We start from the raw sequence: 24,652 nt of genomic DNA, 5'->3' as shown, positions 1-24,652 counted from the left end.
TGACGGTAGTGTGAACGCCCCCTTAGGGCTCATGAACATCTCAGAGGAAATTCTCAGCTGGGTTTAAAGGGTAAGATGTATTTGACACAGAAATGTCTCTAAACTGAATATTTGGGGCATTTTTTGTAAATATTAATTTCTTCTCCCTATGCTTGCTGAATGAGTGGACTCTTCCTGGTATGATATAACAGCAATTATTAGATAATTCTAATAATTAGTTATTTTTTTTCTAGGCTAGTCAGATGGTTTCCTGCTGCTCTACCTTGCACCATTTTGCTGATAGACGCTGCTGTGCTAATAGATTAGTACATTGTGTAGATCTCTTATTGTAATTTAGATAACAATCAGGCCACAAGTTACAAGTAAGGCTTTGCCTCTAAGCCCCAAGAGACAGAGTGCGGCTGATATCCAACCCTGGGTCGATAAACTCCACCCCCATCATAATTTAAGACTAGGAAAATACCCTTGTTTCAGGGAAGATTTATCTAATGCCCACTGTGCCATTGTGTGGCGCCATTAACTTTGATAGATGGGTCAGGTAGGGGGCAGAGTGAATGGTGGGAAGATGATGAACGCTATTCTTTCCATATTGAGCTTGAGAAAGCTGAAAGAGAAGGAGGAGGCCAGAGCTGCTGTCAACCACATAGTTTGTTTCATGCCAAGCATCTTTGAGCAATGATATTGAGGTTGTTACATGTACATTTTTTTCAAATAAATTATTTTATTTTCTTCATTTGGGTAGTCTAATACAATATCTAATAGCAATTGTGAACAGAAACTTCTGTAGTTGTATGCCGTGACAGGGGTGGGCTCCCCAGAATACAGCGAGGTCACAGACGCGAAGAACGACCCAATACCAGTTCAGCTAAAAACGTATTTTACTAAGACCACGGTAAAAGAACCACACAGAATTTCACACACACTGGACAGGATAGCTGAGACCCCAGGGCTGCATAACCTGGTAGGCTCTATATGTCCAAACTATTTCAATATAGTTTGCCTACCGACTGGCCCATCTAGGACGGCCGCCTAAATTACCTTTTAATACCTCTGATAAAGAAGGGAGTGTTTTTTTGTGTAAAGTCGGCTTAGGGAGCGTTCACACTACCGTCGGTGTCCGACAGGTAGTGTCCGCTCCTAGTGTCCGCTCAAAATCTGTCACACACATTAGGAGCGGACACTAGCTGTGTCCGTGACACCTGTCATTCATTTCAATGGGCATCAGGTGCGTTCTTTTGCACTCCGTGCCCGTCCTTCCCTGTCCGCAAGTGAAGATGTCCGACTTCTCAAGCGGACAGAAGAACCCTGCATTTCCGGATGTGCCTCCTCATGAGGGCCGGCTTTCGTTACTCCTCAGCGGCACTCTCCTGCACAATCTTCTCTCATCTAAGGTGAGGAGTGTAGAAGAGGTCGTCTCTATTCACCTAGAGCAATTCTTGGCTTCTGCCAGAACGTTCTCCGGAGCTGATGGCGACAGATCCTATCCTAGCATCTCTACCATTCACAGATGCTAGGACATTGACCAACTAACATGGCTACATAAGAGCTTCCTGAGAAAAATTCCCTTTTATCAACAAGTCTCTAAAAATGTCTGTGGACGAACATCAGGGGGTAAACAGTGTCAATACTGTGGGCATTAGTCCATAAAGTATAATATAATATAATCAGCATACATTGTGCAACTATATACAGTGGTAATCGTTCAGAATATACAGGTTGTCAAACATGGGCAAGTGTGGTGTATTTGCCTGCCACTCGCATAGATAAATGTTAAACTGAAACTACCAAGTATGGAAAAGAGGAGTTTTCCAGGGCCGTAATTAAAGTTCATGCTTCCAAGTCACTGAGAATTAAATTGCCGCCTGTAAAGTGTCCTTCCAGTAATTAAATATTTGCTGGTTTCTGAGGTGTAGGAATATGTCCACACAGGGCAGATACACTAAGGCCGGGTTCACACGGAGTATTCTGGCTCGTGATTTGGTACGATGACGCCGCGGGATCTTTTGCGGGCCGTATACGCTCCCATTGTTTTCAATGGGAGCCGGTACCGTATACGCGGCGCTATTTTGCGGCCGCTGCAAAATCACGGTTGCAAAATAGTGCCGTGTATACGGTACCAGCTCCCATTGAAAACAATGGGAGCGTATACGGCCCGCAAAAGATCCCGCGGCATCTGCGTACCAAATCACGAGCCAGAATACTCCGTGTGAACCCGGCCTAACAGTACAGAATTTTCACTGCAGAATTCTGTGTGGAAAGGTGCAGGATTCACAACAGCTGAAAAGTGAATGACATTTTGCTAAATCTCATCCATACACTGTGCTTAAATTCTGCAGCACATAAATTGTGCATCCCATTTTAAAGGCAGATTTTACCCTTTGTAATGCATAAGGTAAAATTTGTTGCAAATCCACAACAAAAAACACATGATTTGGTATGTGTTTTGCTTTTGTTGTTTATTTTGGTGGATACCCAGATAGTCCACAGCATATCTGTCCCATGTGGACATACCCTCAATTTTCCTCTGAGAGATGCAGTTTGGACAGTAGGCAGTCCTGTATTGTAGACAGCCTGCAAAGTTCCCATTGTTTATGATTACATTAAGGCTGAAGCCCAACATTGCAGAAATGCAACTTTTTTTGTTGCAGATTTTGCTGGTTTTTTTTGAACCAAAGCCAGGAGTGGACTGAGCATAAGGTAGAAGTATAAGAGCTTCCTAAATATTACTCATTCCTTTTCTAGCCATTCTTGACTTTGGCTCAAAAAAATGCAACAGAATCTGCAACAAAAAGGTTTCCTTAGGTTGAGGCCGCACGGGGCGTAAACACCACAGTTTGAAAAACGCTGTGTTTTGCAGTCTCTGAAAAGTGACTGCAAAACAACATCCAGCATAATAATAAGCTGACTGTGGCTCCATTTTGGGGTGGATTGCCGGCCCCCAAAACAAGGAATTACCATGACAGCTGGAAGCCTGTGGAAGGCTCCCAGGCTTGTCTGGCATAAACTAGTTTTACAGGCTTCACTATGCATCCTGTAATACAAGAGCTGTTATTTTAGTGTATTAATGATCAGACCCCTAGGGTTCAAGACCCTCAGATGTCTAAAAATTACAATAAAATAAAAAGGAAATAAAAATTTAAATCACCCGAGTTTCCCTAAAATACATTTAACAATACATGAATAGATTGAAACACGTACACATTAGGTATCACTGTGTTCAAAAATTCCCCGATCTACAAACTAAATATTTTTCCCATACAGTGAACACTATAATGGTAAAAGAAAAAACAAAATAGCCCAACTGCTGTTTTTCTTATCATAAAAATTTAGATAAAAGGTGATCAAAGCAAATGACATTCCCCAATCTGATATAAATAAGAAGTACATCTGACTTCCCAAAAAAAGATGCTTTATGTATCCCTGTACAAGGAAATATTCAAAATCCCTTCTTGCCACCCTTATTTATTCTTGTAATACTAATCTGTCTTCTGCTTTCTAAACTCGCCCTTTCCAGTCTATCCTGAATGCAGCAGCCAGGCTCATCTTCAGTCCAAACACTTCTCTGATGCCTCCAGTCTGTGCCAGTCACTACAGTGGTTTCCCTTCCAGCATAGAATACAGTATCGAGCCTTTATATATCTTGTCCCTCTTTTTTGTCTACCACACTACCAATGCTTTATATTCTTCCAATGATCTATGGTGAATATCCTCTAGAATCAAAGCCTCCAACTCCCACCTCCAAGACTTCTCATGAGTTTTAACAGTTGTCTGAAATTTGCCACTTTTGTTCAATCAAATTAATACTGAACTTCCACAGATTAAAATGGGCTTTAGAACATTTCTTTTGAAGCTAAGGCCCTGCAAAAATGCAACTTTTTTTTTGTTGCATATTTTGTTGTAGTTTTTAGAGCTGAAGCCAAGAATGGCTACAAGAGGATTGGGAAATATATAGGGAGTTCTTACACTTCTACCTTTTGCTCAATCCACTCCTGGCTTTGGCTCAAAAAACTGCAACAAAATCTGCAACAAAAAAAATCTGCATTTCTACAATGTGGGGCTTTAGTCTCAGGTAGATTTTTCACATTTTCCAATGTAACTATACTAAATTTACTCTATGTAAACCAGCTCTTGTCTGTTTACCCATCCCTTCTACATTGCTCCTCAGAGCCAGATACCAAAAAGAGGACCTTTCATCAGTTCCATATACTGCTGGAAAGCTGACAGTGCACTGAATTCAGCGCACTATCGGCTTTCCCGATCTGTGCCCCGGGTAAAGCGCTATCGGTCCCGAAACCGTAGCTCTTTACAGTCGGAAGGGCGTTCCTGACACTCTGTCAGGAACGTCCTTCTGCCCAGCAGCGCCTATCGCGCTGCACAGTGTGAGCGGGGAGGAACGCACCCTCCCTCTGCTCACAGTGCTGGTCCATAGGCGAGTATTATTAGGAGGGGAGGGGGCGTTCCTCCCTGCTTACACTGTGCAGCGCGATAGGCGCTGCTCGGCAGAAGGACGTTCCTGACAGAGTGTCAGGAACGCCCTTCTGACTGTACAGCGCTACGGTTTCGGGACTGTTAGCGCTTTACCCAGGGCACAGATCGGGAAAGCCGATAGTGCACTGAATTCAGTGCACTGTCAGCTTTCCAGCAGTATATGGAACTGCCTGTGCCCAATCTGATGAAAGGTCCTCTTTAACAGCAACCTCAGACACCAAACAATTAAATGTGCTTTGCATCTGAACATTCACAGATACTGGCTGTTGAGTGGCTCATGCAGTTTTATATGTATTACTATATCTTGTGATAAATGGCAGGACCAGTATACCATCAACCAATTCTACCTCTAGAATCACTACTGCTTTGCTCATAAAATGTAGGCGCTTGTTGAGCAGTGCCCTAAGTCCTATTATTTGAATTGATGATTATGGTAATTTATTATTCTCTATAGTCTGATTTTGTTTGTATACCTACCCCTTGATTTGTAAGGTGTTTTTGAATATATTGGTGCTCTAAAAACTATTATTAGTACTGTTTGCATATTACAATTGCAAAAAAAAATACTTTACACACTACATGCAATCCACACACCGACATGCTCTAAAAACACATGCATACACACACATACATACGCAGTCCATACACACATGTGCACAGACAAAATACATACCACCTACATTAAGGTTTAGCAACTTTTTTCTATGTGCCGATTGCTATTGAAATTGCAGCTAAAGCGATTCTAAAAAGGTAATGGAATTGCTGTTTAAACAATTCCCTAATAAACTACAGACAACTGATCAGATCAACAGAAAGCAAGAAAATAAGGTAAGTATAATCCAATATGGCTCTGGTTTGTAGAGTCTAAGGATAGCCTGAGATATTCACCAAAGTTCGTCACAAGGCAAGATTGACATGGGGCCCAGGTTTGAACCAGGTGTCAGAAGGAAGGTGCACTTGCACGTGCACTAAATCATCATGTGATGCAAACCATGACTTCAACCTCAATCTGATCCTTGTGTTGATTTTTTTTTCTGCATTAATGATCATTTTCTGGTAGATATAACTTTCGACTGAAGACAGTACTTTGAAGTGTTCTACATGAAGTTGATAGCAGAAGATGCACCTCTGAAAGCCCAGTATTTTTGTTGACTTAAACCATCTGTCCAGCTTTGTTGAAATGAAAGAACATATACTTTAGCTGCCATATTATACTTTTGCACTTGATTCAAGATACAGAAGATGTTGTCATTTAATCAGGCTATTTCGTGGCCTGGACATTAGCATGTTATGTCTCAGACTTCAAGTCCCCCGGTGCCTCCATGAGACAGAAATAATGTGCCTGAAGCAGCACTGAACCCTGTCCCTGGAAGATATGCACAAGTAGAATGTTAGTGACCCTGGTTCTACATATATACACTCCCTTCCTGCATTAACATTATTGGAAGTTTTAACCACATGAGGACCGCCGTACGTAAATTTACGGCCTCATGTGCTGGTACCTAAAGACCGGACTATTGCCGAAATACGTCCGGCCTTTAGGTACCTTTCTGGCGGGGGGAGGGGTGCGGGGGGGACAGGGGTTAGGTGTTACTAACACCTAACCCCTTCCTCCATAACGTCCAGTCGGAACTGAGTCCGACTGGAAGTTATAACCCTTTCGATCGCGCCGTGAAACATCACGGCGCGATCGAAAGGCATCCGCCGACAATTAAATCAGATCGGCACCCCCCGCGGCGAGATCGGAGGGTGCCGATAGCAGTAAAAGGTAGTCTGGGGTCTGACCAGTGACCCCAGACTGCCCGAAGCCCCCACATACCTGGTGATCCTGCCAGGACCTTCTGATGTCAGGCTGTGCGTCTACACAGCCTGACATCCTGCTACGGAATGCCATGTGGGACACCTGCAGGCTGTGTCTCACATGGCATTCTATATCAGCAAAGTATTGCTGATTGAAGTGTCCTAAATGGACACATGAAAAAGTAAAAAAAAATGTAAAAAAAATAAAATGAAGTGTATGAAAAAAATTAATAAAGTTATAAAGCCCAAAAATCCCTTTTTCTCAATAGAAAATGAATTATATAAAAAAAGAACTCAAAAGTAATAAAAACAATGCATATTTGGTATTGTCGCGTCCGAACAATCTGTACAATAAAACTGAAATAATATTTAATGTACACGGCGAACGCCGGAAAAAAAAAAACGGAAAAAACTCGCCGGAAGTAATGATTTTTCGCCATCTCACCATACAAAATATGCTATAAAAAGTGATCAAAAAGTCATATGCATCCGACAACAGTACCAATAAAAAGCGCAGGTTGTCCCGCAAAAAATAAGCCCTCAACCAACTCTGTCAACCGAAAAATAAAAATGTTACGCCTCTTAGAAGATGCGATGCAAAAAACATTGATTTATGTCCCCAAATGTGTTTTTCCTCTGCAGAACTAGTAACACATAAAAAAATACTATAAATGAGGTATCGCCGTAACCGTACCGACCCGCAGAATAAAGGGAACATGTTACTTATACTGTACGCTGCATGGCGCAAAATTAAAAAAGTAAAACTCAATGCCAGGATTGATTTTTTTCTTTTAAATCCAGCAAAAAAAGGTTAATAAAATGTATTCAATAAGATGTAGACACCCAAAAATGGTGTCATTACGAAATGCATCTCATCCCGCAAAGAATAAGCCCTTATATGGCCACGTCACCAGAAACATAAAGAAAATATAGCATCTCACAATGTGAAGACAAAAACCCTCAAAAATCGCCAAATTATTAGAACACAACTGGGTGCGTCATGTAGGGAATATATAAGCTGTGTGAGCGGATATCAGGGGACACCCCATATTTACAGCTTATGAGGGAACAGACACCAGAAGTGACCCCTAAAGTGACCCCCAGAGTGACTCCCCCAATCATAGGAGCTACGGGGACATAGTAGGGAATTTGGTGTTTGCAATGTCCTCCGCACAGCTTATATATTCCCTCTTCGCCATCCGCTGTGCAGTCACGTCCGGGATACTAATACTCACTACACCCCCTGATAAATTCTTTGAGGGGTGCAGTTTTCAAAATGGGGTCACTCCTGGTACCCCATGGAATCCACTTTTCTGGTACCTTACAGGCTCTACAAACATGACATGGCGTCCAGATACCAAACATCTGAATCTGTGCTCCAAAAGCCGCATAGCGCTCCTTCCCTTCTGCACCCTGCTGTACGTCCAAACTGCAGTTTATGACACATGTATGACACATGTATGACACTGGTGTACCCCCGGATAACGGACATAATGTCATATGTGGGTATAAACTGATACTAGGGCACAGCCGGACACAGAAGGGAAGAAGGGTCATTTGGTTTTTGGAGCACAGACGGTTTGGTTTTTGGATGCCATGACACTTTTGTAGAGCTGAAACGCCAGTAATTTGGAATCCCCTGATAAATTACCTTATTTTGGAAACTACACCCCTGAAGGATTTATCCAGGGGTACAGACAGCATTTTTAACCCCCAAGTGTTGCTATAACTTTATATATATAACTATAACTGTAGTGGATTGTGAGAGGTGAAAATGACCATTTTTCCAGGAATACGTCCTTTCAGTGCGTAATATGTTGTGCCCACCTTGTATCAGAGATGAACGCTCTAAAAGCTGTTGTGCCTGGGATACCCGTTTAACAGTTTTTGGAGTGTCTCTGCTGACATAAGTCGGGCACAACATGTTGCACACTGAAATGGCAAATCTGTAAAATTTTCATTTTTAACTTCTCTATCAGTTGCGATTTCATTTCTGGAAACTAAATAAATGCAACACTCAAGGGTTAAAAATTCTCGCTACACCACTTGATAAATCCCATCAGTGGGGTAGTGTCCAAAATAGGGTGACATGTCTGCGGATTCCACTTTATTGGCAATTCAGGGGCTTTGCAAAAGTGGCATGGTGTGCTCCAAAAACCAATATAGCGCTCCTTTCCTTCTGTCCCCGGCTGTGCCCAAACAGCCATTTCTACCCACATATGGCATTAAGTACGTTATCCGGGGTACACCAGTGTCATACATGTGGGCATACACTGCTATTTGGGTACCCAGCAGGGTGCAGATGTGAAGGAGCAATATGTGCTTTTGGAGTGAAGATTTAGATTCTTCGTTTTTGGACACCACGTCACATTTGCAGAGACCCTAAAATTGCCCCTACAAAATGGGGTCACTTCTTGGTGAATTCCAGTTTACTGGAACCTCCAGGGCTCTGCAAAAACATCATGGCGCCCAGAGGGTCCCTCTAAATCTGTACCCCAAAAGCTAAAATGCACAGTGGTCCTTCCCTTCTGAGCCCTGCTGTGTGCCCAAGCAGCAGTTTACACCCACATATATAATTTTTTGACCCCCGGGATGGCCCACTTAATAGTTTTAGGAGTGCAGGTCTCTGACAACACAAAGTGGGTGCAACGTATTGGGCACCGAAATGGCATATTTTTAAAAATTTCAATTTTCATTTTGTACATTAATTTTTGGGAAGCATTTTAGGCTCAAAATGATAATACCCCTTGATACATTCCTTGACAGGTGTAGTTTCTAAAATGGGGTCACTTTTGAGGGGTTTCCATTGTATTGATACTTTAGGGGCTCTGCAAATGCGACATGGCACCTCAAAACTATTCCAGCAATATATGCCCTCCAAAATCCAAATAGCGCTCTTTCCATTCTGAGCCCCAGCATGTACCCATACAGCAGATTTTGGCCACATATGGGGTATTGCCGTGTTCAGAAGAAATTGTGTAACAAACTGTGGGGGGCTTTTAATTCTTAAACTATTTGCAAAATTAAAACTATGGCGCTAAATGGACGATTTATTGGGAAAAAAAAGTAATTTTTCATTTTCACGTCCCAATGTTAATAAAATCTGTGAAACACCTGTGAGGCCAAAATACTCACTCTACCCCTAGACAAATTCTATGAGGGGTGTAGTTTCCAAAATGGGGTCACTTATAGGGGGTTTCCACTGTATTGGTACTTTAGGGGCTCTGCAAATGCGACATGGGACCTGAAAAATATTCCAGCAAAATCTGCCCTCCAAAAGCCAAATAGCCCTCTTTCCATTCTGAGCCCCGCCATGTTCCCATACAGCAGATTATGACCACATATGGGGCATTTCTGTGTTCAGCAGAATTTGTGTAACGAACTTTAGGGAGCTTTTTCTCCTTTATCCTCTTGTGAAAATTAAAAATTTGGGGCTAAATTGACAGTTTGTTGGAAAAAAAGTAATTTTTCATTTTCATGGCCCAATGTTAATAAAATCTGTGAAACAGCTGTAGGGTCAAAATGCTCACTCTACCCTTTGATATGTTCTGTGGGGGGTGTAGTTTCCCAAATGGGGTCACTTTTAGGGGGTTTCCACTGTATTGGTACTCTAGGGGCTCTGCTAATGCGACATGGCACCTAAAATTATTCCAGCAAAATCTGCCATCCAAAAGCCAAATAGCCCTCTTTCCATTCTGAGCCCCGCCATGTTCCCATACAGCATACTATGGCCACATATGGGGTATTGCCGTGTTCAGGAGAAATTGTTTAACAAACTGTGGGGGGCTTTTACTCCTTTATCCCCTTGTGAAAATGAAAACTTTGGAGATAAAGTGACATTTTAGTAATTTTTCATTTACACATCCCAATGTTAGTAAAATCTGTGAAACAACTGTAGGGTCTAAATGCTGACTATACCCCTTGATGAATTCTGTGAGGGGTGTGGATTCTAAAATGGGGTCACTTTTGGGGGGTTTCCATTGTTTTGGTACTCTAGGGTCTCTGCAAATAAGGCATGGCGCTGAAAATTATTCCAGCAAAATCTGCTGTTCAAACACCCAGTGTCGCTCCTTCCCTTCCATGCACTGCCGTGTGCCCAAAAATCAGTTTACACCCACATGTGGGGTATTTCTGTGCACGGGAGAAATTGCACAATAAACTGTCAGATGCATTTTCTCCTTCAACCCTTTGTGAATGTGTTAATTTTGGGTCTAAATGAATGTATTAGTGAAAAAAAATGAAATGTCTAAATTTCACTGCCATATTATTTTTATTCTTATGAAATGCTTAAAGGGTTAACAAACATCCCAAATGCTGTTTTGAATAATTTGAGGGGTGCAGTTTTGAAAATGGGGTAATTTATGGGGGTTTCTATTATACAGGCCTTTATAATTACTTTCAGAACTGAAGTGGTCCCTAAAAAATTGGTTTGGAGAATTTTCTTGTAAATCTGGAAAATTGCTGTTACACTTGTAAGCCTTGTGACGTCCAAAATAAATTAAAAGACAATCAAAATATGATGCCAATATAAAGCAGAGATATGGGAGATAATATTTATTCATGTATTTGGATGGTATGACTATCTGCCTGAAAAGCAGATAATTTCACATTTTGAAAATTGCAATTTTTTTCAAATTTCCATCAAATTTCCTAGTTTTTTTATAAATAAATGCAAAAATATTGATTAGTGTTTACCACTAACATGAAGTATAATGTGTTACAAGAAAACAATCTCAAATTCATTTGTGTAAGTTAAAGCGTCTCAAAGTTATTGCCATTTAAAGTGACACATGTCAGTTTTGAAAAAAGAGGCCTGGTCTTTAACATACTTTTGGGCCTGGTCCTTAACCGGTTAATGTTTAGCTGACCGTAGACTCAGGCCCCCACTTTATTTCAAGACTCAATCTCCAGAGTAAATACCAAATTTATACTGGATTTCTAAATTAAACCTGAAAGGTAATTTAGACACCCTATCCTCAAACCTTACATTTATTTAGACCACAACTTTGAGCCCCCAAATTAAATAAAACCTAATGTTTTAAACTAGCTTGATGAGGGAGCACGCAACGCAACCGTGTGCATCACAATTGCAGCAGATTCAACAAATTTGTGATATAATCTTAGACTAGATAGTCTGAAGATCCACCAGATTTATCATCTAGTATTTGCTACTGGGATAAATCTGTTGCAGTTTAAGACTGTTTAGTTTAAAATGAATGAATTAGTAAATTTGCCCCACTATGTACTTAATCACTAGCGTGTACTGACATTCATAACCCAAAGCCTGATACACATCAATGGTTGTATGCCTTATAGTGCCTCTCTTAAAGGGGTTGGAGCAAGTATAGAAGTTATCACTGACCCACAGGATAGATGATACATTGTTTATTCTTTATTATCATGAGAATGTGCTTATATGTCATATTCATCTGTTTTGGGATGTCCAGTCATAGCCAAGCACTCTACTCTGCCATCTCTGGCTGTCCCTTAGAAATAAATGGAGCAGCAACATGCTTACAGGGAAAACAGGACCCGTGTTCTCGTTACTGGTGCAGATTCCAGAGGTTGGACCTCAACTGGTCGGACAACTGGTTATCAACTGTCCTGTAGACAGGTGAAACATTCTAAACTTGGTCCAACCCAATATCGTCCCCTGGAAGCCATGATTTTAGTACAGGCTACTGTACCACCATGATATGAGCAATGGAACAAAGCCCTATATTTTTGACTGTTGGATTTCATACGACAGAAGAAAACTTCCAAATACTTCAGTATGAAATCGCACACATATGGAAGAAAAGTAGGGCACCATAGATTTCTGCTGTAGTGTATTATTCCTGACATACAGTTCTAAGCTTATACAGAGCTATAATCCAGCCACAAGAATGAGAACTAACTATCCTGAAGTTAAATTTTTTTACTGCAGTCAATACCCCGCTTTCCATTTTCACATCTACAGGAGGAGTCCAAAAGGCTTGAGATATGGATATAAGAAGTTGTTTGGTGAGGTCTGACTTAAATGTGAGAAGGAGTGAATGCTGCGGTCAGTGAAGTTATTACCAAGTTTAGTATAAAACTATCATATTAATCATTGTCTCAACTCTCTAATCATTAAAATACTGAAATTTCTGGAGCTTGCTAGCTAACATTGTTTGGGCATTGCTACCAACGTGATTGTTACTTTAACTGCTCTTGGCAGCTTTGGTGCAGAAACACTGTGGATAAATTAATGATTAAGCCAAAGAACAACACAGCAGAAGTGAACAAGGAAATGCAGGCTCAAATATGGAAGAGATTTAATGCTGTCGTAGGAACATTTTCATCCCATGCTGTTTTTCAGATAAGTGCCAAACATATGGCCAGTCTCGGAATATAGTGTGTAAGAGGGTGAAACAGCCCCTGTGTAGTGAATGTGCAATGTGTAATTGAGTTGGTGTTTTCATAACCTGACATTTTGTTGTTTGACCACAAGAGGTCGCTGTTGCAAGATAACAGGTAAAAGGAAAAAGGCTGCATGCCCCTGGAAGATTGATGTGGAGACCCTGATCGTTGGAGGAAGGTTCTAGGAGCCATTTTGAGTCAGAGTGTGCTGGACTCTAGAGGAGAAGAGAGAGCTGTGGAGACATCACTGTGCAGAGAGGGTCCTTGGAGGGAGAAGCCACAGCAAGAATAGCTGAGGATTTGAGACTTTCAGAGTCTGTCCAGACACCATCCTAAGGAGAAGATTGCTGTCAGAGACTTGGCTGAGAAGTGAGACTGCCAGTGAGACCGCATGCTGTCCGAGGAGCTCCTCTTCACCCTGATGCTAACAGAGACTAAAAGGTACCCAACAGAAGTAAGCGTGCACGCACCACACTGCAAGTTTTGCACCATATTGCTGGGACTGAGTAAAAAGCCTGTAGTTAGTTAGTTAGGTATAATCATCACCCCAGGCTGCAATACTGGTGAACTATCTACCTGTCTGGTAAAAGGACTAAGTCACAGAGGATTTCTACAGAGTTATATCTCCCATAGGGGGACTTTTAAGGAAGTCTGGGAGCAACATTTAGTTTAACTTTACACTGTTTGGCTTGCAAGCTAACTAACCATTATACTTGCTTAGTTGTACTTGGTTTGGGGGGAATTTAGCAGTATTGTGATAAGATTGTAAACCCTGGTGTTACACCGCTGGATGCCTGTGTCACACACACTGAATTGTTCCTGTGTAATAGGGTAATAACAGGTAACAGGCAGCTGCATAGGCGCAGCTTGCAGGCAGGTAAAAGCTTGGAGTATATTGAAGGCCACACTAGTGGGCACCGTGCTGTATAACACCAGGGTCCCAGCTTCTAGGCTGTGTAAATGTAATACCTGGGAGTGTTCTTTTGGACAAAAGAGGTTATCTAAACTAAGTAAAGTCCTATCTTGGTTAAATTGAATTGGACTCACTTCCTTTTGTTCGTGACTTCGCTGTATCCTGGGGAGCCCACCTCGGTACACGGCTTACAACTTGGCGTAGTCGGCAGGATACAGCGACCCTCATGGACGGGAATGTGGCGGGAGAGAATCCCCTGGCACCAGCTGTGGTGGTCCAGGGTGCCCCTGCACAGCAAGCCCCAGCGTTGGTAATGCCGGCCCAAGTGGGGTACTTATCGGCCGGGGCACTAATGCAGCATCTGCCAAAGTTTGATGGTAATAATATGACGTTGCAGGACTGGACTGAAAGGGTACGAAGTATAGTTAGACTGATCAACCTGATACCGGAACTGCGTGCAGAGATAGCATTAGGGGCCCTAGAAGGTGACGCTAGACGGACAGTGATGGTACGGCCCGAATCGGAAAGAGACACTTTAGAAAAAATCTTTGCTCTGCTAGAGGGAGCTCAGGGAGGGCGTGCCAAGGTAGCGCAGTTGCGGAGCAACTTCTTCAATCGGTCACAGAGGGAGGGTGAGACTTTAACGCAATACTCTAACGCCTTACAAGAGATGCTGAATGAAGTGCAGCGACGGGACTCAGAGGCTATGGGAGCCTTCAAAGAAGTGGACCGGCTGCTACGAGATCAATTCATCCTAGGGTTATCCAATAAGTTGTTACAGGATAAACTGCAAGAGATGATCCGGGCAGATGCCAACCTGACATTCTATAATGTTTACCTGGCTGCTGTAGAGAGGGAAGAAGCGCCCGTGGCTGTGAATGTGAAGACTGTGAGTAGCACCCAAGTGACAGGGACCCGAGGAGGTCCTGAAGACCCAGGGTCCTTAAAGGATGTAGTCCAGGCTCTACGGGCAGAAATGAGAGAACTCCGACTGGAGGTGTCCCAGATGCGAGCAGGTCAATCCATGGTTCCAGAAATGACCGCATCGTCCTACTCTCCCCCGCTGAGAGTACACCGTGGCTGAGGACCCACCAACCGAGGCTCATCAGCTGGGCAGGGATCAAGGGGACCTCTCTGCTGGAGTTGCAGACAGTATGGCCATATCGCCAGAGAGTGTAAGGGGGAGGTGGAACCCGAGCTGGCTTTAAACTCCCGACCGCCGCAGTAACGGGGCGTCCTGTGGCGGTTCACCAACAATCAAGCCCCATACGTGATGAATGCGACCTATATGCTAGCAGCCCCGTTATGGAAGCTGAGCTGGAGGGCCAGAAGGTACGCTGCTTAGTTGATACTGGATCGGAGTGCACCCTGATGCCCCTGGAGTTCTTCGAGAGACACTTCGGACATATGATGGAGCCAGAGGATGGAAGTGTCATCCGGTTGATAGCTGCCAACAATGGTGCGATGGACGTACAAGGGATCGTCTGGATGCGGGTCCGGATGTTTGGGCAAGACATTGGCAAAAAGGGGATCGTGCTGATAGATCATCCGTCCAGGAGAGGACTCGATGTGACGCTGGGCATGAACGTGCTGAGAGACCTAGATCATCACCTTTATGCAAAGGAAGGACCTAAATACTGGCAGCGGGCCACCACACACCGGCCGACTCAGAAGGTCCTACAGCAGATGGTGAGGAGCTGTAGTTTGTAGAAGAGCACCATGGCAGGGCGCTCCATTGGATACGTGAAGGTGCCGCTGAGTGCCCCAATGAAGATTCCACCGCGACAGGAAAATATTGTGATGCTTCCGGTGGGGGCTGGACGACCATTAAATGGACTAGAGGTCTTGATAGAGCCTGCCCTGCAGGGAGAAACGCAGACCCGCCCTCTGGTAGCCCGAGCACTTGCCACTGTGAAGGATGGGTGTGTGCCTATACGCTGTCTCAACGTTCTGGACAGTGAGTTGTTCGTGCCTGGGAATACCCTGCTGGCTGAAGTTCACGTGCCCGAGGGTGACATCCTTCGCCGGAAGAGCTTCACGTTGCAGCCTGATGGGAGGTCGTCTTGGACCTATGCTGTGAAGGTCCAGCAAAGGCAGCCTCCAACGACAGAGTGGAATGGCCAAGTGATCATGTCTCTGATGGGAGTAGATCGCCGGTCTCTGACCCCGGGACAACAGAAGCTTCTGGAGGACACTCTGTGGGAATTCCAGGAGGCGTTTTCAAGACACGATGAAGACTTCGGGTGTGCTACCGCCATTGAACCCGAAATCCCCACTGGCGACGCTGCGCCTATTCGGGAGCGGTATAGGCAGATTCCCCCCAAGATGTATCAGGAGGTGAAAGAAATGGTGGCTAGCATGCTGGAGAATCAAGTGATCCAGGAGAGTAAGAGCCCATGGGCTGCTCCGGTGGTCTTGGTGCGGAAGAAAGACGGAAGTCTCCGTTTCTGCGTAGATTACCGGAAACTAAATGCTAAGACCGTCCGTGATGCATACCCCCTTCCACGGATTGAAGAGTCACTATCCTCCCTCGGTCATGCCAAGTATTTCTCAACACTTGACTTGGCCAGTGGATATTGGCAAGTGCCAGTGGCCGAGAAGGACAAGGCCAAGACAGCGTTCATCTTACCCATGGGACTCTATGAGTTTAACAGAATGCCTTTCGGTCTGTCCAATGCCCCAGGGACATTTCAGCGGTTGATGGAGCTCTGTTTGGGTGACCTAAACTTTGAGTCGGTATTGATATATTTGGATGACGTTGTAGTGTTTGGGTCCTCATTTGAAGATCATCTCGAAAAGCTGCGGCAGGTCCTAGGGCGATTGCGTGATCATGGGCTAAAAATCAAGCCCAAGAAGTGTCAACTATTCCAGCAGCGAATAGAGTACTTGGGACATGTAGTCACTCCGGAAGGGGTACAACCTGCGCCCAGCAAGGTGGAGGCCGTCCAGAAGTGGCCCCAACCAAGAACCCTGCGTGAAGTACAAGCCTTTCTAGGGTTGGCCGGTTATTACAGGAGATTCATACCCAAGTTCTCTCATCGGGCTGGCCCCCTAAATGAACTACTGAGAGGCACAGCTGGTGGACCCAAGAATCGCCCCATTGAGTGGGGGCCACGACAGCAAGAAGCCTTTGAGGGGTTAAAGAAAGCTCTGACCAGTACAATCCTGGCCTATGCACAGTTTGATAAGCCATTCCTGTTGTACACCGATGGAAGTCTACATGGTCTGGGAGCTGTGCTATCTCAAGTTCAAGATGGACGTGAGAGGGTGATTGCCTATGGCAGCCGGTCCTTAAGGGAGTCAGAGCGTAACCCCGACAACTATAGCTCCTTTAAGTTGGAGCTTTTGGCACTTGTATGGGCCATGACTGAAAGATTCACAGAGTATCTGACGGGTGCAGAAGTGATTGTGATGACGGACAATAACCCTTTAGCACACTTAGAGAACGCTAAGTTAGGTGGCCTTGAGCAGAGGTGGATGTCCCGCCTTTCCAAGTATCAATACCGTATCCAGTTCCGATCAGGGAGAGAGAATGGCAATGCTGATGCCCTCTCCCGAGTCCCTGTGGGGTTGCCAACCAAGAGTGGAGAGGAAGGGCTAGAAGACAGTGAAATCCCACACCTTGGCAGAATACCGCCATTCCAGAACATAACCCATCCAAGTGGGGTGGCTTCAGGCATGCCGATGGTGCTGGGGAAGACATTGGAAGATTGGGAAAGGGTTCAAAATAGCTGTCCGGACCTATGTAAAGTGAAAGAGTGGATCCGGACTAAGATCTGGCCACGGCCGAATGAGCGGGCTAGCTTAACCCAAGAGGGTCAGAAGTTACTGAGACAGTGGGATAAGCTGGTTGTCATCCAAGGACTCCTATGTCGGACCATATACATATAGTCAGAGCTGCAGCACCGGCAACAGATTGTCATCCCGATGTCATTGGGACCAGTAGCCGCTCAGGAAGCCCATGAGAGTGGGGCCCATTTTGGGAGTGCCAAAACGTACCAATGGCTCCAACGATTTGTGTATTGTCCAGATTTGGGAAAGATGGTGACCAAGGCATGTCTTCAATGTCGGTCCTGCGGGCTGAGTAAAAGTCCCGAACAACGTGCCCCTGTACAAACTATTCAAACATCTGCCCCCCTGCAAATTCTAATGATTGATTATGTACAGATTGGGTACTCTATCTCAGGACATTCTTACTGTTTGGTTATGACGGACCATTTTACAAAGTATGCAGTAGCTGTACCCACCAGAGATCAGACGGCTGAATCCGCTGCCGAAGCGGTCTGCAAACACTTTATACAAGTGTTTGGGTGTCCACAGAAAATCCATTCAGATCAGGGGGCGTGCTTTCAGGGGGCTTTGATGAGTGAATTGTATCAACTCTATGGGATCAAACGTTCTCACACGACCCCATATCATCCACAGGGGAACGGGGCATGCGAGCGGTTCAACCGCACCTTGATACAGATGTTGCGGATGCTAGAGGATAGTCAAAAAGCTCGGTGGCCAGAGTATCTACCTGAACTGATGTGGGCCTATAACAATAGAGTACACAACACCACTGGTTACTCTCCACACATGTTGATGTTTGGGAGGGCAGGTCAAGAGATTGAGGATCTCCACATGCCAGATCCAATGCAGCCTCCTCCAAGGAGCACTACTGCATGGGCGCAAGAACACCGTCGCCGACTGAGAGCAGTACATAAGGTTGTGGGCGAACGCATGAGACAAATAGTACACCCCAACCCAGGGCCGGTGCAGAGGGATGAGTACGCCCCAGGTGATCGTGTGATTGTCAGGGCAAGAGGCCAAAGAGAAAATTGGATGGGCGGTGGGAGGCGGTACCATATGTTGTGAAGCGAAAGGTAGACCCTGATATTCCAGTGTATGAGGTACAGCCAGTAGGGACTGGAGGACCCTCAAGGAACCTTCACCGTAACATGTTAAGACGCTGCAATTTTGAACACTCGGTGGCCGACGAGGTGGTACAGGCTCCTAGCATTGTTACCAGGGAAAAACCCTTAGACGATGAGTGGTGGGTTGTCCCTGCCCCAGCCGATCCAGGGAACCAAGTCGAGTCTAGTTTGCCGCCCAGGGAGGGAGTTGTACAACCTGCAGAACAGCCATCATTGGGTGTGCCGGGTGCCCCTGATTCTGTGACTCTGCGTAGGACAGCCAGGTCCAATGCCGGGGTACCCCCACAGCGCTATGCGCAAGATGAGTTTATATGGGAAAGGTTGCCAGGGACGTCAACCTCTAGTGGGGTGGCATGTAAGAGGGTGAAACAGCCCCTGTGTAGTGAATGTGCAATGTGTAATTGAGTTGGTGTTTTCATAACCTGACATTTTGTTGTTTGACCACAAGAGGTCGCTGTTGCAAGATAACAGGTAAAAGGAAAAAGGCTGCATGCCCCTGGAAGATTGATGTGGAGACCCTGATCGTTGGAGGAAGGTTCTAGGAGCCATTTTGAGTCAGAGTGTGCTGGACTCTAGAGGAGAAGAGAGAGCTGTGGAGACATCACTGTGCAGAGAGGGTCCTTGGAGGGAGAAGCCACAGCAAGAATAGCTGAGGATTTGAGACTTTCAGAGTCTGTCCAGACACCATCCTAAGGAGAAGATTGCTGTCAGAGACTTGGCTGAGAAGTGAGACTGCCAGTGAGACCGCATGCTGTCCGAGGAGCTCCTCTTCACCCTGATGCTAACAGAGACTAAAAGGTACCCAACAGAAGTAAGCGTGCACGCACCACACTGCAAGTTTTGCACCATATTGCTGGGACTGAGTAAAAAGCCTGTAGTTAGTTAGTTAGGTATAATCATCACCCCAGGCTGCAATACTGGTGAACTATCTACCTGTCTGGTAAAAGGACTAAGTCACAGAGGATTTCTACAGAGTTATATCTCCCAGAGAGGGACTTTTAAGGAAGTCTGGGAGCAACATTTAGTTTAACTTTACACTGTTTGGCTTGCAAGCTAACTAACCATTATACTTGCTTAGTTGTACTTGGTTTGGGGGGAATTTAGTAGTATTGTGATAAGATTGTAAACCCTGGTGTTACATCGCCGGATGCCTGTGTCACACACACTGAATTGTTCCTGTGTAATAGGGTAATAACAGGTAACAGGCAGCTGCATAGGCGCAGCCTTCAGGTAGGTAAAAGCTTGGAGTATATTGAAGGCCACACTAGTGGGCACCGTGCTGTATAACACCAGGGTCCCAGCTTCTAGGCTGTGTAAATGTAATACCTGGGAGTGTTCTTTTGGACAAAAGAGGTTATCTAAACTAAGTAAAGTCCTATCTTGGTTAAATTGAATTGGACTCACTTCCTTTGTTCGTGACTTCGCTGTATCCTGGGGAGCCCACCTCGGTACACGGCTTACATAGTGCATAGCAGGCAATAATGTCTACCAGTCATTCAATTTACTATTTAACAACTAATAGATTGTACATCCTCCCCACAGTAAATATATTATAATCAAAGATGAACAAACACATTTCAACACAAATTTTCCAAAAAGTTTGTTTTTTAATCAAATCTAAATTTTTGTGATTCATCTGACAAATGAAAATGGCCACTGCCACATGTTACATGGGGCAGAAGAGGAGCATGACATGGTTTCTGTGACCTCATCTCAGTCACAAAGGATACTATATACAAGAGTGTTGCTGTAGGGGTAGTGATGGGTTTGTGGTACTGGTAGTTATACTGGGAGGGGAAATAGGAGGAAATATCAAGGTGGGAATTATGAAGGTGTTCAAGAATCACATGGTCAGAAGGAGTCAGAAAAAGTGGAGAAAATGATTGGATTGCCAGTGATTAGTCTATTGTGGATAGGACCTGTCATTCAGAGGCAGAGGGTGACAGTGATGATATCAGCCAATTCGCAGACCCAACATAAAAAAAAACAAACCTGCATGGGGCAACTTGGAGGGTGGTAGTGGTTTCCACGTTTCGTTTCTGGTGTGGGTAGTCATTTCTCGTGTGATTATTTTTTGTATATTGCCAAATTGCATCCATGACCCTGTGCAAGATCTGTAAGCAGAAAATTAGGTTTAGAAATTAAATCTCTCCGTACTTACAGGAAAAGGCATTACCAGCTCATTAGCCAAAATAGAATTGGCAGTGGCAGGGAAAGTGAGCAAAACTGTTCTACTTTTCCTCATGATCTTTCTTGTAAGAAGGCCACATCACACCTAGCATATGGTTGTCATTGTCATCATCACGATCACTGTCTCTTTCTACTCCTCCTCTTCTTAGACAGGAGGAGTAGGAAGAATACTTTCATTTGGATGTTGGGGGGGGGTGTCTTGATATTTCACAGCTAAAGGGGTAGGCTGACCCTTACTTCTTACAAGATGATTATATTGACAACAACCACGCTAGCCAAGACCAATCATGGCAGGCCCCTTGGTCTGTGTCCACACTTCCAAGCATGGCATATTTTGTTGCTTACATTCTGACAAGTGTATTATTATCATTAAGAGGGATGAGTAATGGATAGCAACACTTTTAGAACCTTGCTATTAAGTAAAAGTGAGGAATTCCCTCTCTGCCACCCAAAGGGAGGCAAAATTAGCATATTCTAAGGATAGACTGCAACCCCAGGTTGCCACAGCTTTTAGGGAGACCATTGGTAGTGCCAATTGCATGTCAGCCCAGGAGGCCCCTGCCCACAAACTGTCCAACTCAATCAGTGCTCCACCACCTCTGCCAGTGCCACAGCTACAAGTACCAGGATGAAAAGCAGAATGAGCAGCCAATACAGTATCTGGAATATGATTTTTTTTTCCACCTTGCAGTACCAACCACACAGCAGGTTACTGACACCCACCAGCAGCACAATCAGCTACAGTCATATAGTCTACAGGAGATGAAATGATTCCCTTGGGATTCTGGGCCAATAGATTAGACGGTCAAGTAGAAGGAGTTGGCCCACTTTGCCATGGCAGTTTTATCTTGTGCAGCCTCAAGAATAATTATTATGGGTGTTCAGTGCTGCCAGACCTGTAAGACCTAGGCAAACCAAACTTTCCACCACCACATCTGTCAAAAAAATTCCTTTTTTTTTCAAAATGAATCCGGCATGGGTCTGTGAAGATTTTCACATACCAATGAATAGATGCCAGCTAATATTTCTGCCACTGCCTATCTCCCTGCATCATGTTTCATTTACTGTACTGCTCAAGCTACCTGCTACGCCTACACAACTAGACATCACTTCGTGTGGCCTGATTCATCACATTCTTTTCCATTCTGTACTGCCACTCATGTTGCTAGCACCACTGCCACCACTCAGCCAGATATTTCTTGCAGCCCGGTCCTTCATGTTGGACTGTTCCATACTGTTGGTTCCAAAGTGTTGGCTTGTTCCAATACCAATACCATTTTGATGTCACATCTAAAGGAGTATTTTAATTTTTGGTGTTTTTTTTTTTTTAATATACAGTGCCTACAAGTAGTATTCAACCCCCTGCAGATTTAGCAGGTTTACACATTCGGAATTAACTTGGCATTGTGACATTTGGACTGTAGATCAGCCTGGAAGTGCGAAATGCACTGCAGCAAAAAAGAATGTTATTTCTTTGTTTAATTTTTTTAAAAATTGTGAAAAGTTTATTCAGAGGGTCATTTATTATTCAACCCCTCAAACCACCAGAATTCTGTTTGGTTCCCCTAAAGTATTAAGAAGTAGTTCAGGCACAAAGAACAATGAGCTTCACATGTTTGGATTAATTATCTCTTTTTCCAGCCTTTTCTGACTATTTAAGACCCTCCCCAAACTTGTGAACAGCACTCATACATGGTCAACATGGGAAAGACAAAGGAGCATTCCAAGGCCATCAGAGACAAGATCGTGGAGGGTCACAAGGCTGGCAAGGGGTACAAAACCCTTTCCAAGGAGTTGGTCCTACCTGTCTCCACTGTTGGGAGCATCATCCGGAAGTGGAAGGCTTATGGAACTACTGTTAGCCTTCCACGTCCTGGACAGCCTTTGAAAGTTTTCCTCCCATGCCGAGGCCAGGCTTGTCCGAAGAGTCAAGGCTAACCCAAGGACAACAAGGAAGGAGCTCCGGGAAGATCTCATGGCAGTGGGGACATTGGTTTCAGTCAATACCATAAGTAACGTACTCCACCGCAATGGTCTCCATTCCAGACGAGCCCGTAAGGTACCTTTACTTTCAAAGCGTCATGTCAAGGCTCGTCTACAGTTTGCTCAGTGATCACTTGGAGGACTCTGAGACAGACTGGTTCAAGGTTCTCTGGTCTGATGAGACCAAGATCGAGATCTTTGGTGCCAACCACACACGTGACGTTTGGAGACTGGATGGCACTGCATACGACCCCAAGAATACTATCCCTACAGTCAAGCATGGTGGTGGCAGCATCATGCTGTGGGGCTGTTTCTCAGCCAAGGGGCCTGGCCATCTGGTCCGCATCCATGGGAAGATGGATAGCACGACCTACCTGGCGATTTTGGCCAAGAACCTCCGCTCCTCCATCAAGGATCTTAAGATGGGTCGTCATTTCATCTTCCAACAAGACAACGACCCAAAGCACACAGCCAAGAAAACCAAGGCCTGGTTCAAGAGGGAAAAAATCAAGGTGTTGCAGTGGCCTAGTCAGTCTCCTGACCTTAACCCAATTGAAAACTTGTGGAAGGAGCTGAAGATTAAAGTCCACATGAGACACCCAAAGAACCTAGATAACTTGGAGAAGATCTGCATGGAGGAGTGGGCCAAGATAACTCTAGAGACCTGTGCCGGCCTGATCAGGTCTTATAAAAGACGATTATTAGCTGTAATTGTAAACAAGGGTTATTCCACAAAATATTAAACCTAGGGGTTGAATAATAATTGACCCACACTTTTATGTTTAAAATTTATTAAAATTTAACTGAGCAACATAACTTTTTGGTTTGTAAGATTTATGCATCTGTTAATAAATCCTGCTCTTGTTTGAAGTTTGAAGGCTCTAACTTATTTGCATCTTATCAAACCTGCTAAATCTGCAGGGGGTTGAATACTACTTGTAGGCACTGTATATAAACAATAATTCCAGCACAACCGTGTTTTAATATACAGTACATCATCATGCTGGAATTCTGTATTTTCAGGAAAATAACATAGCGGGTACACTAGAGCGGATACGGACAAGGGTAATTAGGTGAATGGGTGGATTAGAGTACAAAGACAGGTTATCAAACTTGAAGTTAGTTTGGAAAAAAAAGACAGCTTAGGGTTGGCCTAATTTCAGTGTCTAAATATATGAGATCCAGAGATCTTTCTAGTGCATCCTATTTACCATCCCCATAAACAGTTTCTTTAAATCTAAAAATCCTTATGTAAATTATCCTAAGTAGTCACAGAGGGTGTAGAGCAGCTTCAGCCTTCAGCACCTAATCGCACCTCCTAGACTGACATTTCCCTCACAGTCCCCTCACTCCCAGATGTCACAAGAGATGTCCACCTGCCCATGAGGTGGAAATAGCAAGGTGTTGGCACAAAAGGTATACCAAACAATTTGGAGGGTGAAATGGCATATTGTTATATTAATATTAATAAACTTGTCAGTACCCAGATGTAATTTATTGTTCTTGTTACTTTCACAGCAAAAACCTGCCAGCAGTAAAGTAGCGAGTACAGCGAAGCAACCAAACCAGAAAGCTAACAGCAAGGACTCTGAAAAGCCCAATGCAGCCAAAGTTACAAAGAGCAAGGTAGGTGTTTATATGTAGGATTGTTTTTTTTTTATTGTGTGTCCTAGTAATAAATTAGAATGGTAAAGGACAGCTGAAGCCTAGCATTGAAATCTCCATGTTCTAGGATTATATCACACTAGCCTCTGCCCACGACTTCGTCTGCGTGTTGTTGACGTTGATGATCTGCCTATATTAAGCAAATTGCTGCCGTCGATGGTTTGCCTGCTCCGGAGTTTTGGCAGCTCTTAAGCTGTCCTGCTGATGAACTTGTTCCTCACATTGTGCTTGTGATTGCTCCAGCATCTTTGCAGCTCGCTGGGACGCCATATAATGAACGTGTTGTTGGCGTCAATGATCCGCCTGCTCCGGCATT

General features: G+C 44.3%; 1 protein-coding gene across 7 annotated transcripts in view; it reads left to right on the top strand.

The window, feature by feature from the left end:
• The window catches only part of RIMBP2 (RIMS binding protein 2), a 351,407-nt gene that overhangs the window by 54,979 nt on the left and 271,776 nt on the right, over window positions 1-24,652 (top strand). For all 7 annotated transcript variants that reach the window (XM_075274789.1, XM_075274730.1, XM_075274757.1 and 4 more), the window contains one exon: window positions 24,190-24,297. In XM_075274789.1, coding sequence (XP_075130890.1) covers window positions 24,190-24,297 — 108 coding nt within the window. The remainder of the gene's footprint in view (window positions 1-24,189; window positions 24,298-24,652) is intronic.

The sequence above is a fragment of the Leptodactylus fuscus genome, chromosome 1 (assembly GCF_031893055.1).
Source record: "Leptodactylus fuscus isolate aLepFus1 chromosome 1, aLepFus1.hap2, whole genome shotgun sequence".
Classification (NCBI taxonomy): domain Eukaryota; kingdom Metazoa; phylum Chordata; class Amphibia; order Anura; family Leptodactylidae; genus Leptodactylus; species Leptodactylus fuscus.
The sequence above is the reverse complement of the archived record's forward strand: the minus strand, read 5'-3'. Positions and strand labels throughout refer to the sequence as shown.